At 48.3% G+C, this 14,286-nt stretch overlaps 6 protein-coding genes across 6 annotated transcripts; 4 read left to right on the forward strand and 2 right to left on the reverse strand.

Moving 5' to 3' along the window:
• Positions 1–903: 903 nt before the first annotated feature.
• LTR64_004249 (uncharacterized protein) lies at positions 904–1,397 on the forward strand (the record flags this gene model as incomplete). The annotated part of the gene is made up of 2 exons (XM_064898596.1): positions 904–986; positions 1,031–1,397. 2 exons carry the CDS (start codon positions 904–906, stop codon positions 1,395–1,397), a joined length of 450 nt encoding a protein of 149 aa, XP_064754553.1.
• A 1,011-nt stretch (positions 1,398–2,408) lies between these two features.
• On the forward strand, positions 2,409–2,916 carry LTR64_004250 (uncharacterized protein; the record flags this gene model as incomplete). The annotated part of the gene is made up of 2 exons (XM_064898597.1): positions 2,409–2,428; positions 2,520–2,916. 2 exons carry the CDS (start codon positions 2,409–2,411, stop codon positions 2,914–2,916), a joined length of 417 nt encoding a protein of 138 aa, XP_064754554.1.
• A 799-nt stretch (positions 2,917–3,715) lies between these two features.
• On the forward strand, positions 3,716–4,226 carry LTR64_004251 (uncharacterized protein; the record flags this gene model as incomplete). The annotated part of the gene is made up of 2 exons (XM_064898598.1): positions 3,716–3,780; positions 3,827–4,226. The coding sequence occupies 2 exons, from the start codon at positions 3,716–3,718 to the stop codon at positions 4,224–4,226; spliced, it is 465 nt and encodes a 154-aa protein (XP_064754555.1).
• A 1,298-nt stretch (positions 4,227–5,524) lies between these two features.
• LTR64_004252 (uncharacterized protein) lies at positions 5,525–6,280 on the reverse strand (the record flags this gene model as incomplete). The annotated part of the gene is made up of 1 exon (XM_064898599.1): positions 5,525–6,280. The coding sequence occupies one exon, from the start codon at positions 6,278–6,280 to the stop codon at positions 5,525–5,527; it is 756 nt and encodes a 251-aa protein (XP_064754556.1).
• Positions 6,281–7,474: 1,194 nt separating this feature from the next.
• On the reverse strand, positions 7,475–9,244 carry DEG1 (pseudouridine synthase deg1; the record flags this gene model as incomplete). The annotated part of the gene is made up of 1 exon (XM_064898600.1): positions 7,475–9,244. One exon carries the CDS (start codon positions 9,242–9,244, stop codon positions 7,475–7,477), a length of 1,770 nt encoding a protein of 589 aa, XP_064754557.1.
• Positions 9,245–11,299: 2,055 nt separating this feature from the next.
• LTR64_004254 (uncharacterized protein) lies at positions 11,300–13,065 on the forward strand (the record flags this gene model as incomplete). Its single annotated transcript, XM_064898601.1, has 2 exons — positions 11,300–11,996; positions 12,047–13,065. The coding sequence occupies 2 exons, from the start codon at positions 11,300–11,302 to the stop codon at positions 13,063–13,065; spliced, it is 1,716 nt and encodes a 571-aa protein (XP_064754558.1).
• Between the last annotated feature and the right edge of the window lie 1,221 nt (positions 13,066–14,286).

Below are 14,286 nucleotides of genomic sequence, written 5' to 3' on the forward strand. Positions count from 1 at the left end.
GAGTCTTCGGGGTGTACATGAGCAATTTGTATGTGTAGGAGGCCAAGTATGCTTTGTAGGATGTGGCGTTAGTTAATGCCAGGTACTTGGGATTTTGCAAAGTCGCTGCTTACCTATTTCTATCTTTGACCTGAGCGCGTTCAATCTGTTTGATTGAAGGCATCGTTGTAAGCAGGGTCGCTCGATCAACGTACTCAACAGCAAAGTGCCTTTGTCATGTGTACAGACGCCAGTGGCATCGTGGTTGCTGTTGTGCTGGAGCCACGCGAAGCGTTCGTGAAATCCGATCTTAGTGAAGGTGCAGGTGACAAACACCAGATTGACCAATTTGCACTATGCTCGTTCCATGACATCGACCACTCTTTCTGGGTAAACACCCTGTAGTCCTTCGCACCTTCCAACAGAGAAAATGAATAGCCTACACGGCTGTTACTTCAGTCAATGCCTCTTCCCAACTACGAGCACCGTTCCTCAATTCGTTGCACTCTGAGCCTTCACTCAAAAACTGATTGGCCTTTTAATTGCATCCCGAGACTTCATTCCACACCAATTCTTTCTTTTTTCCTGCATAGGAAGCCTAGGCTTCTGATGTTGTACTTGCCGTGATATCAAGCTTGGACGAGGGTCGAGAAATGTCACTGCCACTTGGAAACCGATCCCTTCATGTTCCGTGCTGGTTCCAAAATCACCAACAAGCACTTTCCGCATGTGTTTGCACAATCTCCAAGCCTCGTCACTACCAAGTGAGCTTCTGAACTTCATCGCCAGGTTTCAGACAGCCTGTCCTAGATATTTTCTTCTTGAATCATGTACACATTCTCATATTCAATCCCTTGGAGGAGTTCAGCCAAACTTCTGCCGCTGCCGTTTGAGTAGCTTTTCGATAGCATACCTCCTCTCACGATGGCGACATCCCCTGCGACTCTCGTCACATTCGACAATGTAAGATTCGAGTCACTTGTGACCGGTCCTACTGATCGACAACTGTACGCTAAACCCTCTTTCTCCCTGCTCCCACTAACTTTTACAGCTATCAACAAGGTCCATACATCAAAATCTTGCACCGCGTCAGTTACAGGAATGCAGAGACCATCGCCTGCTATCACTATCCCGAGCGCCTCATCACCGAGCTTTGGCCAGAGTGCCGGATTGGCGACGAAGATTTAGGTCGAGCGGTATTGTTCGAGTTCAACGCTGGTGTGCAGGGTTTTCAGGATGTCCTGCAGTGGACTTTGGTGTGCGTCATCAATGGACGATTTGATGATCTTGCAAGCTATACCTCTTCCCGACGAAGGACTCTGCGACGCATGAGAACCGTGGCTGATATCTTCGAAATGGAGAAGCTAATTGAGAACTTAGAGTCAGCACAACCTGCCAATACCGAAGACACTCCATAAGATTTGTTGGAGGACTAAGTGAGCTTTAAGGAGATAGAAGATCGTGTGATAGGCTGTTGAAAACCTAGAAGGAACATGTCCTATCGAGTTAGCGGGACGAACCAGAGAATGCAGGAGGAAATGCATATACAATTGAGGACTGCTCATACATTGTGCGTGTGGTCGTGTTGATAGATCTTGGGTTGCACGTCGGACGTTATTACCATTCTGCAGATGGTGGCGTCAGTGCATGTGTATAGTTTCATCTTGCTTTGCGTTTGGAAGTTTTCCTTCTTCGTTGCTGAGAATCAGAATGCTGGCGGAGCAGCCATATGTGTCAATAACCTGAAGAAGCTATGGTATCTCTCAAGCCAAAACCCATTCAAAACAAAATACCTGATGACATCCTCAGTCAATCGCAGCCATAGACAGGCAGATATCTGGGTGCATTGATTCGAGCCTATTCACGGCGTATCAACTGCTTGTTGTGCTTTGCTTGCTGAAGTAAGTCCCTTTTCACACCGAAACTCCTCCATCGAACTATGGGTATCCGTTCGGCCCACAGTCTTTGCTTCCCAGACTTTGATTGTTGCTGTCTGAAGTGTCCTGTGAAAGTCTTTGAAAATGGCTGTCCAGAGATCTGTGCGGTGTTTGTTGGTCTCTCGAGCACCGCGTCTCTCACACATTGATCAGCACCAATTTCAAAACAGGTAATTGTGTTGACAGAGTTAGAACAACTAGTTGTGTTTGTTGAGAGGAAGATGAAGTGTCAACTGCTTGTCGGGGAATTGTTTGTGCATAAAAGGCTCGATTTTTTTCTTTCTCGATCTCCTCATGTACTCTTTCCACCCATAGATTCATACCTCACTAGACCGAAGATTTCCATCTACACCACACAAAGATCGATCGTACCACATCATAAGTATTAGTCGATCATTTCTTTTGGTATAATTTGACTGACAAGAAGGATCAGACACTTTCACAACCACCAGTATATGATATCATATCAAGAATATTAGGCCAAGGTTCAACATGCGATTCGACAACGCCAAGTTCGAGCAGATCGTCAGAATGGATCCTCTCGAACGACAACAGAGAGAAATCTTTAGCTGAATGTCTTTGGTACCTTACTGACCATTACAGGTACAAGTCTGTACCGTTCGTCAAGGTTCTATATCCTGCCACAAGCGACTCTACCAGAACTGTACTCGTCGAGAAGTTCTCCGAACGACCTTTGAAAGAACTCTGGCCAGGCGTCAAGACCGAAGACCTCGACATCTATGGACGGGCAGTTGTGTGGGAGGAAGCTGTTGACCAAGAGGACCTCGCCGAGATACTGAAGTGGATTCAACGCTGCATTGATCGAGGCTATTCTGACGACCTGTCTTTATTCAAGTGGAGACCAAACAAAATCGCAAGTATTCTGGGGAATGTTGGTGAGCAGATGGGGATTGAGAAAGTGGTTGAGGTTGTACTCGCCTGCCTTGACCGACTCGCTCGAGGCGAGCAACTGGACGCCAGCATGAGCGTCAAGGAATAGAGTTTGGTCGTCGGTACCATGGCCTTTCAAAGGTCTAGCACTGTTTGGTAGGTGCTGGGGAACAGAGTTTCGTCGAAAGCAAAGGCCTTCTTACTGCCGTATGATGCCTTCGCCAAGATAAGGGGGAATCGATAGAGGCAGGAGGCTGATTGTCGAACATGAAATCTAAAGAAACCTTGTCCTGTTGTAGTGTCTGTCCATTGACTCTTCGCTTGAGCTGTGCAATCCAGAATGGATGTCTGATATCTCGACTCCCGTGCAGCATATTGGACATCCAGAGAAAGAGAGGTGTAAACTTCCAGATGCTTCGACAATTTTCCGTGTCTGCTCTTCTGCTCATCGTGGCTCCATAAACAGGTCCTACGTGGTGAAAGAATTGGTAAATGCGACCTCTCTTGCTCCTTTAATCTCCTGCCCCAATTGAGAGCGTGACAGTTCGAGAAAGATTCTCCTCTTTCCTTTGTACTGGTGGCTCCTCCTATGTAGTAGCATGGCTTCCGCAACCGTGATGGCAATTGCGAGTGTCAGAGGACACACTCCTCCTGCACTGAACGATTGTGTTCATTGACTGGTTGTGTTCGTAGCAAGAATTGTGTTTGGTGAGAAGTGTTAACCAGTATCCAGCAAGCTTCTTCGCACATAAAAGCTGGACCATTTTCCTCCATCAATCTCTCTTGCCCGGTCACCCTTATAGACCGGTATACACAGAGATCGAAAAGTTAGCATCCTCGTCGCATCTCAATTGATCGATAGGAACCGACAAGAATACAGTTAGCATATATACTCACATACCTCAAAGATGTCAGGCTTCAACCAAAACAAATTGGACGAAGTAGTCGCACTCTCTGACACCGAGCGCAAACAGTAAGTCAACTCAATCTCGAAGTCTCAACCTTGCTAAAGTCAATAGATACCTCTCAGGTCCCTACATCAAGATAATCCACAAGTCACCTGATACCGACACAACTCGGACAGTTGTGTATGAGCAATTCCCTGAGGCACATGCGAAGATGCTCTGGCCCGGCATCACCGTTGCGGATCATGAACCATACGGCAAGTCTATCGTTCTCAACCTCGATGTCACTGGAGAGGGTGTTAGCGAAGCACTTGATTGGCTTTTGCGGTCTATCGCCAATGGCAGCAACGACGACATGGCGTGGAAAAAATTCAATGTCGACCATATCTTCACTGTAATTCACGAGGCAGCCATCGCAATGAGTATTGAGAACTTGGTGAGCATTGCGGAGACAGGACTCGGTAGAGTCGCGACTGGCGAACAGAAGGACGCCAGCGAGACAGTTGATCAATGAGGAGAGATGTGTGACTGCTCCTCCAGCTTCATCTTGTCACGTCAACGTCGAAGACTTGTAATTTGAAGCACAGAGTGAGGTAGAACAGACATGAACGAGACGAATGTTGAAGGAAGAACAGAGACAGAGGAAGCTCAAGATGTGAGGCAGAGGAGAAACCCAACCACGTGAAGTCACGTTTGCGTCAGAGTTGAAGTTCTCCACATGAACTCGTGTTCTTGGAGCACCCGTCTCGAGACAAACCAATTCAATTGTGTACCTGAGCTTCTTGGATCTTTTACACTTGAGCACTTCCCATATTACGTGCATTGTACTTAGACTGATGGTTTGGCTGCCAAAGGTATTGAATCAGCAGATTTTACCTATGCAAAGCTGGTTATATCTTGGTAAACGACTGTTCTACGGCCATGTTGGTAGGTACACTATCGACCATAAATGAATACTGGTGCACCAAATTTTGAGCTTCGTGGAAGTTCAGCATGAGATCCTAAGAACGCTTTTGAGATTGTGTGCCAAAAAATGCTATCCGCAGGAGCATGGATTTGGATAGGTTGTGGTCAGTAGCCACATGGCCGTGTTGCTGAACGACGGTACAGCCAACAAAACCATTCCTGCCTGATTATCTCAATTGAGACTATAGACTCTTGATGTATAGAGGTTGTCGGGCCTGCAAACATCCAGTGCGTGCTCTGGATCTATCTAGATCATGCTGTTGTTTCGCGACGGTGCTGCAGGCCGCAGCTGAGGTGGTCAGTGCAATCATACCCCGTCGTTAACGATGACTGGTGCACGCAAGGTAGGGTTAGAAAGATATTCTCTTGCAATAGGGCTGTGTGAAGAGAACCCCCACGTACTTCGGCGCGTCCCTCTGAGCACTACCTTTTAACACAGAAGTTGAATGCATGCTAAAGCTGCAAGAGTGTGCACCTTTGTCAAAAGGCTGGCATCTACCAACATACCTAAGTGAACCTCGCTCAAACCTTGATACACATGTTTTGGACAGATGTAGGCTACTTGTGCTGGAAGAACTATTGGCGTACCTGCAAGGCATGTTTGGCTTCAGTCAAAAAGTAGTGCTTCGAGACGTGGAAGAGCAACAAGACAAGGCTAACCTCAGCATTCGTCGTATATGGGTCATGACAGCTCGTCCCTGCTGTCGATGTCCTGTCGATTTTGGCAGAACGTCACGTACATCAGGATGCTGACCTACCTGCCGTTGAGCTCTGGCTGCTCATCTAGGTAACGAAAGCTCGTCAGATTGGCGGTCTGCTCTGGAAATTTGCACGTATGCTGCTCTCTCAGTCACCCGTATCGACTTCAAGGTCTAGCTGCACGTTGTTACTGATACCATAATCTTGCAGTGTCAAGAAGTCCTTGAATGGTCGCTCGCTTTGCCTCTTCAGCAGAATCTCATGAGGCCGCCGACCGATCATCATAGCAACCACAGACTTGAAGTCCTTGACTGTATCACTGGGTAAACAAGGGATTTGCTTTTTTGTGCCGAGTCGGTCATTCACCGTGACCAAGATCATCTCTTGTTGTGGCATAGATGGTGCTGGCGCCGCTTTCTTCTTTTCTGGCTTCTCTCTCTTTTCTTGTCTGTCCCCGTCTCTAGCTCGTCCACGATCTCTGTCATCCGGTTTGTATCGGTCATCACGTCTATCGTCTCGATCTCTGTCTCGTCGTCTTGATTCATAATCTCTGTCTCTTTCCCTATCACGGTCACGGTTGCGATCCACCCCTGTTCGACTCTCGTAGTCATCGTAGTTACGGCGCCTGGGAGAGCGAGATCTTGACCGCTCTCTTTCTCTTGGCTTGTAGTGGTCTCTATAACCTCGCTTTAGACCTTGATCACGTTCGGCTTCATCATCGTCTCGTCTCTTCTCCTTCCACTTAAAGCCTGCATCCTTGCGCTTTGGCTTCAGCTTCTTCTGTGAACGCTCATTGATTGGTGACGCAGATCTGCTGCGATCTCTGTTTCGCGATTGCACTTGCTTGTCAGCATTGTCCACATTATCTGAGGTAGCAGGTAGTCTAGACTCTTCATCAGACATGGTTTACTAGCGATCACTTGCAGCGATCAGGCAGCTGAGATTTGTGATCACTGGCACAGGTATTTGATTGCAAAACACGAGTCGTGGTAATGGAGCATAGGCGTGAAAATGAGTATACTTTATGCCTGATTTTGGCCCAAGGTGGTCGGCCGATTCTGCTGTGCTTCGAAGGTCTGTTGAGTGCTAAGAATAACTATTAAGGTTCAGAGAAGGACTTCGACGCAAGACTTTCAGCGGTGTTAAGCGTCTCTGATGCCGGGGACTACGAGGCTCAACCGGCCAGTTTATCTAGTTGCAACATCTGCTGGTTCTGAACCTATCACATACTGTAGTTATGTTTCGAAATGAAAGAGCTAATACTGGGGTACTCGCAATAAACACGGTTGAGCGTCTTAAGTGTTGATTGACACCTCAGCCTACATCGTGCTGAGAGGGTTGGATAAAATTGGAAACACCAGAAGCTATTTAGGCATGTCTGAGCAAATATCGCAGTATCTGCGCGTTTCATCTCCATCAAGTACAGCAGTTCAATTCACGATATCAAGCAGAGCTCGTGGGCCCAGCAGAGCAGTGACTGTCTTTCGCCATACATTCCGGCTGGTGATAGCATTGTATACTGTGCTAGCCACGATAGCTAAGTTACAATTGACCTTCTCGTCCGGGATAAATCAAAGTATTGATGCTGTGATACAAGTGACCTTGTTGAGGGCCTTTTTGCAACCGATCATTCAGAATGTACCGTGGTGGCTACTCTTGATCGCAAGCTTGACTACTCTCTATTTGTGCATGCGGCGTAGTTACACAGGTCAGTAGACTCGCCTACTTGACTACTCAACCGATCTGATCAATGAACAGAGGAAAGCCTTCTGGTCTTGCAGGGGATGGGTGTACAGACATCGACCAACTCCTCGTACTACTTTGTGACTCCAACAACGACATTTATACCTACCACTCAAATTCAGGACATCGTAATACATGAAGCTTTCAAAGGCTTCGAAGTTCGGTTCTTCCTTGCTATCATTGTTGAAGGTGCTTCAGAAGTGGTAGTTGTTTTCCCGGTTCGATTGTCGTTGAATAACTTGTATATTGTGCTGACTACCAAGCAGACTCTATTACCTCGACGAGCCGATCTAGAAGTTGTGTGGCGTGGCTCACGGAAGTGTCTGTACGCAAATATCAAATAGCCGTTCAACGTCAATCACCAGCGTCTTGACCTTCGGCTTCAGACCTCTTCGCAAGGCGTCGAACGCCTTTGACAGATGCCATGTACTTAGTGTTGAGTACCTCGAGCGAGTCCATTGCTCTTCTCTCCATGAATGGCTGATATTGGCCAGCAAGTCGCGCTTTACTTGCACCTTCGTAGACTTTCTGACTTCGTCCTTTGACAGAATGTGGGTCACGAAAGCCACCTCGTTGCAACGAACTATTATCGCCTTGGGCCATTGCAAGAGACAAGAGTCCGCCAATTTGGGCCTCCTTCAGCTTTGCCTCGTGCCATTGCGACCACAATTCATCTACAACACCTCCCAGGCCAAATTTACCATCGCCTTTCGCAGTCAATCCAGGTATACTGGCCTGGTCGCCAGCATATATCCAGTCTAGACCAGCGTTATCGCCCTCTTGTTCGGATGGGAAGACACAGTCCCAGAGCACAAGCGGGGCATCGTCAGCCATTGCATAATGAGGGCGTCCAGGGTTTTGGGTGATGTCGAGCAATTTGTCGACGATGTCGGGATTTTCGAGACCTTGGCCGACCAGGAACAGCACTGCAGCGATGCAACGTACTTGATGCCAGAGAAAGGCTGATCCGTGCACAACAATGGCGTACACCTTCGGACCGGCGACCTCATCAAGATGGTTTGCTGATGCCAGCTTAGGCACGACTTCGCCATGCGCGTTCAATGCAGGATGGGTTGACATCGCTGTTGGTACGCCATCAAACTCTTCAACGTCGGCAAAGTTGATCCGCCGCTGACAACTGGGCATCTGTTTGCTCGCATCGATTTGGCATAGATTGCGATAATCGTGAGTGCCTTCGAGTTTCTTGGCTGCTTCTCTCATCCGGTCGATATCCAGCCAACCTTCTCTTACTGGTGCAGCTTGCCCACTAGCATGCGTCAGACCTATTCTGCCTGGAGTAGGACAAAAGGCTGGATTTGTGAAGAAGTACTTGTAACGACGTTCTAAGCATGAATACCTGGCATCAAAACCTTCGGGCGGATGAGGGCACCATGCTAGTATTCTGATATCATGTGGTAATATCATGTTGAGCATGTATACGTAGGGTAGCTCGTCCTCTATAGGATTAAAGGCTCGTTCTTCACCATCAAGCTCAACTTCATCTACCTCATCGTCTTCCATGTTTTCTTCCATGTGCCCGTCATTCTCGAGCTCAGCCTCGACCTTCTGCTTCTCAACAGGTGCATTGCTTCTAACGCGAATTCCAATGACCTGACCAAAAGCGCTGACGCCCCTATCAGTTCTGCCACACTTACTGTATTGACAGCCTTCCCAATTGACATCCAGGTGTTGCTTGTTTTGTGTATCGCCATGCCGCGATCTGCCGTATATGTGGTATTTTCGCTCTCTTTCTCTCGTGTCATGAATCACTTCGAAGCTCGCATCTGCGCCTTCTGGAACGGGTGGACTGATTAACCTGGCTTTTCGCAAGGCTTTCCATAGGACTTCTTCGATGGTAGGTAATGGGGTAAAACAGCGATTTGCGTGCTCGAAGCCGTTATATCGATGACCGAGGTAGGAGAATTTCAAGGCTATAAAACGTGTTGAATGACGACTTGCGTCAAAGTCTTTCATCGGCTTCTTGGGTACAGATGACGGTGTCCTGCCATTGGCCCTTTTGGTCAGCTCAGTAATCTTTGCCGTCTGTGCAGCGAGCTGCTGCTCCAGCTTGCTGCAACGCTCTATCAGCTCCGCCTGCGACAATGAGGACAGGTAAGTATTCATGGTTTTGTGTGGTGGCACGTTTGTTTTCTGCCTCGAAACAGGCTTGGTGCCAGTAGAATATGTGCCATACAAGTTTGACTTGTCGTACGACAGCCCTGGAGACACTGTGCGCACCCAGGCAGAGGAGCTGTTGATGTTATGAAGCGGGCGCAGAGGCTTTGATGAATGCCAGACTATGTGGCGCGCAAAGAGCATCAACGTGTTGATCTTGGGTGCCACATGCAAGATGTGTGCTTGCCTATACAACACGAGGTTCGTGGTGAGTTTGACGTCAAGGTCGGTCAAGAATGCAGCTGTGGACGTCGCAGTTGACTACTCGCGTTCTACACAACCTAATCTGTGGTTGGATCCTCAGCAAGAGTGATATGCATGCCTGAATTCCTCAGGCACACACATACATGGGAAGCAATATGGAAGAAGAAAAAAGGTTCGATCCAAATAGTACTGCAAGATGCAAACCAGCAGCTTAAGCTCCCTGGTAGCTCGACATGCGATCCAGTATTTCTTATTGCAAGCAGGCATGAAGTCGTCTTTAGAGATCTTAGGCATACGCAATCATGACTTACTCACCGTTCAATCAGATACCAACTTAGCATGTAAATTTTGTGTCGGTACCACAGTACTCAAGCAAGGTCGTGTCGACATGTGTCGGAAGCACAATCAGCGTGGCTACAACAACAACATCAAAAAGACGACGCAGCACTCGTGTCGTTGATGGACTCTCTGAGCCGATAGATATTGCTTGTTGTGGTTGTATTGCGTCCAAGAGTACAGCGTCACCGCGTTCGAGTCCTTTCTCGGATCGAGTCGCATGCTTGGCGAATATACAAGTCCCGAGGACGTGTGCAGATTCTGTATGTCAACCTTGTTAGGCACTGGTTAATCCAGTCGAATACAATCGCAGAACCACGGTTTGGCCATCAGTTATGCCATGTCTGGTGGTTGTAGGACTTGTGAGCTGCCAGTCGGAGCGTCCGCTCTTTCAAGTCTTCGCAAGGCTGTTGAATCTTCTCCTTGAGGCTTTGCGTTATGTGGATCGTAGTCAGACCATGCAGATTAGTTTGTGCGCTCATACAAGGACTTCATTGAAGTGCCTCATAATCTCGTGCGTGCTCAGGCCGAAGAATATTCGTTGCACAAAGGATCTCAAAGTGTAGCAGGAATAATAATTCCAGAGGGAAGAATCGGAAGTCTAATCCTTAGCCGCAGTATATGTAACGGCATCGAGACAGCGGTGGAGTCTGTCCATCGCGGCAGATCGACAAAGCGCGGGGTGGACCTGACGATCTTATACTAAACAAGCAACGAGGAATTGGAAAGAAGTTGAGATTTTCGCTTTTGAGAGCGTCTGCTCAATATCCAGAGATCAGAATGGCTCGTGCGAACATTATGTCGCAAAGGTGAGGCAGCTGCTCTCCGAAACTTTTGAGGCTCGAATTCGTGGCTTTTTCATCGTAAGTATTCCGAGCTAACCGAGACCCTAAAGATGCTCTTGCAAAGACCTGTAAATACTCTTGTTTGCTAATTTTATGCAAGTCATCTCGAGAGAGTTCTAAAGACTCTTTTTGCGAAAGCCACACAGCTCTGGAGATGCCCGGGTGTCCACATTAGCTGGCCTAGGTCAGCGCCGCCATACTCGCATAGGCAGTCTGCCAAGGGACCTTACGAGTCTAGACGCATCTGCCTTTCAACAGTATGCCTAACGGATTTGTTGCTCCTGCCATACCCTGCTGAGGTTGCAGCATCTTCCGTTGGTAGCGGCCACAAGCTTTCTGAGCGAATTTAGCAACTCTCATTGCGCGCCACACATGTTCGACAGCTTCTAAACTCGGCCCATGCGGATGCGTTGCATTGTCTTCTTCTTGCTTGCTCTCCATAGCTCCCGATCTACCACTGGCACCTGAGGCTGATTCTGATTTGATTGACAAAGCTTCTTCTTTCTGGTGAGCAATTGGTGGTTGTTGACCCCCGTATACTCAATCGCTTGGCTTGTGTGTTTCACGAAGACTTCTCATGGATGGTCGTGTTTAGAGGTTCACATTCACTACACGAAAAATGAGGCCCTGGTCCGCCGCAGATTCTGCAGGTCGTTCACATCAAGAAGATGCTGTTGCGGAGAGAGAACCTTCTTTCAGACAACACACTGATGCCCCATCCAGAGCCGTTTCTCGTGATGTTCGTACGATAAGCCGCTTGCCTGACCGAAGCAACTCCTCTGCCGTGCAGCAAATGGGCATGCAGCTTGAACACACAATCCTGCAGAATATCGAGCAACGTTTGCTGGACAAGCACCCGATATCGAGATCGCGAAGCTTTCCACTCCCATTGCTGGCTCCAACTATATCGAATCGTCGAGGCTTCGACCTTAGCCTCTCTCGCCTTCACAATCTGCCAAGTCCTGTATCGACCGAGTTCTGCGACACGGTTGGCACTTCGCATGACTCACAATTGATCAGGACATCTACGGAGCCCGTGTCTTCGCAACATCTTGTTCGCTCCAATTCGCAAACACCGCTTACACCCCCACACGAGATCGAAGTCCTATCATGGGCTCCGGATACTACCACAGTCCACCCAGGGCCCAGCGATTCCGATACTGCTAGCTCGTCTCAGCCAGGAAGAGGTACAATACATCCCGGTGGATCGCGATCAGTACCCATTAGAGACGATGCAAGCACTACTCGAGCAGGCTATGTTTCCTCCCTCAATTTTGCTTCGGACGTGTGGTTTCGCCGGGCTTTAGGTGCAGCCTGTAAGTACAACCCTTGCGATTTCCATGTCTGAAGCTGATCTTCTACCTAGGCGCAGCGCCTGACTTGACCTTCAGAATTACATCGACCAAAGTCATCTCCCAAGTACTACCTCCCAATGCATCCGATCAGCGCAGTGTCAAGACCTACGAAATGGTTTGTGACCACTTACAAAACATCCTGCCAGAACCACGATACATCAGCATCACACATGCCTTGACTGTTTCACCAGGTCAAGTTGTAGAAGATTTCCCGAAAAGTCCTCCAGCTACTCCAAGTTTCAGCGGCGACAGTTATTTCGGCGACCAAACAGTCTTTACGCATGCGGCTCAGGTGCCGGTCCACCACGAGCTGCGCGTACCCGCAAATAACGGTGCAGCGCCTCCTCAAAGGCACATCATGATAGCAGAAGCAAACCTTGTGGTGCTGGAAAGATTCATACCTCCTACCACTTTGGAGGAAACGCACGATTTCTTCAATGCGAACTCCTGCCGGTCGTATCTGGCAGATCGACTTCCTGAGCTCGCGTCTAACACAGGGTCGTTACTGCTCATCTATCCAACCGGAAAGGGCGCAAAGACTTTCTCAAAACATTACGTCGGCCCTGTCCTTGATCCCCTTCTGAGAGAGATGACGGTTCTCAAAGCCCTCAACACGAATGCGGCTGAGCGGCTCGGCAGGATGAGTGGGACTGACAAGATGTATGAATTCGAACAGATGAAGAGCAAGATACAGGACTTCTGCATTTCCATGAACTCTCGACAAGCCACTCGTCGGTCGGGCACAGAGTTCACGCTGATATACAGCGACAGGCCTGAAATAGTTCTGGATCGCGATACATGGATGACGTGGTTTGTCGAGCAGGAGCAATCACGAATGAAGCAGGACCTCGTCGAGTATCACCGAGACGGAGGCAAGCTGCCTGGTGGTGAAAGAGATAAGAATGAATTGACGGCAGGTATGCTTGCAAGGGAGATAATTGAAGGATTTAGAAAAAGCAAGAATGAAGCTGGCAATGTTGGGGTAGAGATTGGTGTGTTCGTCATCCGCCGGCACCGGATCGCGACCTAATAATTGAGATGGTATGTACAGACGACTTTCAGAATTTAGCATGGCGCTGGCAGGTAATATTTGCGCAGATGGATTGATGGCCTTAATGAAGAAGGATGCGATGAAATTATCTTTTGAGGTGTTACAATCAACTCATCTAAACTTGTATTGGTGCTTCAAACAATTTCTCCGGCGCCAGTCTTGGCAGCTGTGAAGCTTTCAATTCGATATTGTTGAGTCTTTGTCACTAAACTGCGATGCTTCATAGATGCAAATTTATCGTGTGCCTTCTTTATCTGGTGGCTTGGTTGGTAAAAGCTTCCTTCTCGAAAGCCTGCGAGTCATGTAGCCAGCCTCGCCAACGTAGGTAAAGCTGGCTTCTTGTCATAACTTGACCTATTATACAATCTGACTGAGAGCAGTTGTGCAATGTAAGGTCATACCACATTGAACTACTCACAACATTGAGCTTTATCGCGGATCTACGGACTGTGAGCTTGCACATGCCGCAAGAGATAATGATGTCTGAGATTCTAGACTAGCAGCACGCGGCGGTGTTGAATTCCTTGTTCTCACCTGTCGAAAATCCACTATCCGGAATACTTTCAAGCTTAAGAAGCTCCTCCAAGCTCTAGCCCTGCGTTCTTGATCTCTCCACTTTCGTTTGTCGACACTTTCATCTCCCATCCGATGCACCTTTTGCTGCACGAATCCAGATTGCGAACGGAGCCTGCAAACGTGAAGCAAATGATTCGACACGTTCAGTGGCGTTCACTGCAGGTGTGGTCTTCTCGCGATGTGGCTAGTTTGCAGACATGCGTTTGGACTCCAGCCAGTGACTCTAGTCGAGGTTGTCGTCGCCAGTATTGAAAAAAGACGTTGTATCATCGCTGTCCCTATACCCGTTCTCGTAGATCGATACCTTCTTGTGTTTGTATAGCCCTTTCCGTTCAACTTTGGTCGCATACCTGCAGTCTCAATCTGGGCGGCCACTCCTTCCACGGGTTTCCATTACCAAAAGAACCCGTACCCGCATCACTATCGAACAGGCAGTGGCAGGCTTTTGTACTAACTAACGCGTCGCTCGTTGCTGGCAGTCACCACCCTCTGCAGCTTCCCTCTACAATCCGACTTTTCGCTACTTCTTTGGCCAAAATCTGTTTTGCTCGTTTCCAAGCACTAGTCCTACACCACAACTTCGTTCAACACACGATACAGTCCTAGCCAAGAGTACAAGCCGGC

This window comes from Lithohypha guttulata (genome assembly GCF_036872675.1).
Source record: "Lithohypha guttulata strain CCFEE 5908 chromosome Unknown scaffold_3, whole genome shotgun sequence".
Lineage (NCBI taxonomy): Eukaryota > Fungi > Ascomycota > Eurotiomycetes > Chaetothyriales > Trichomeriaceae > Lithohypha > Lithohypha guttulata.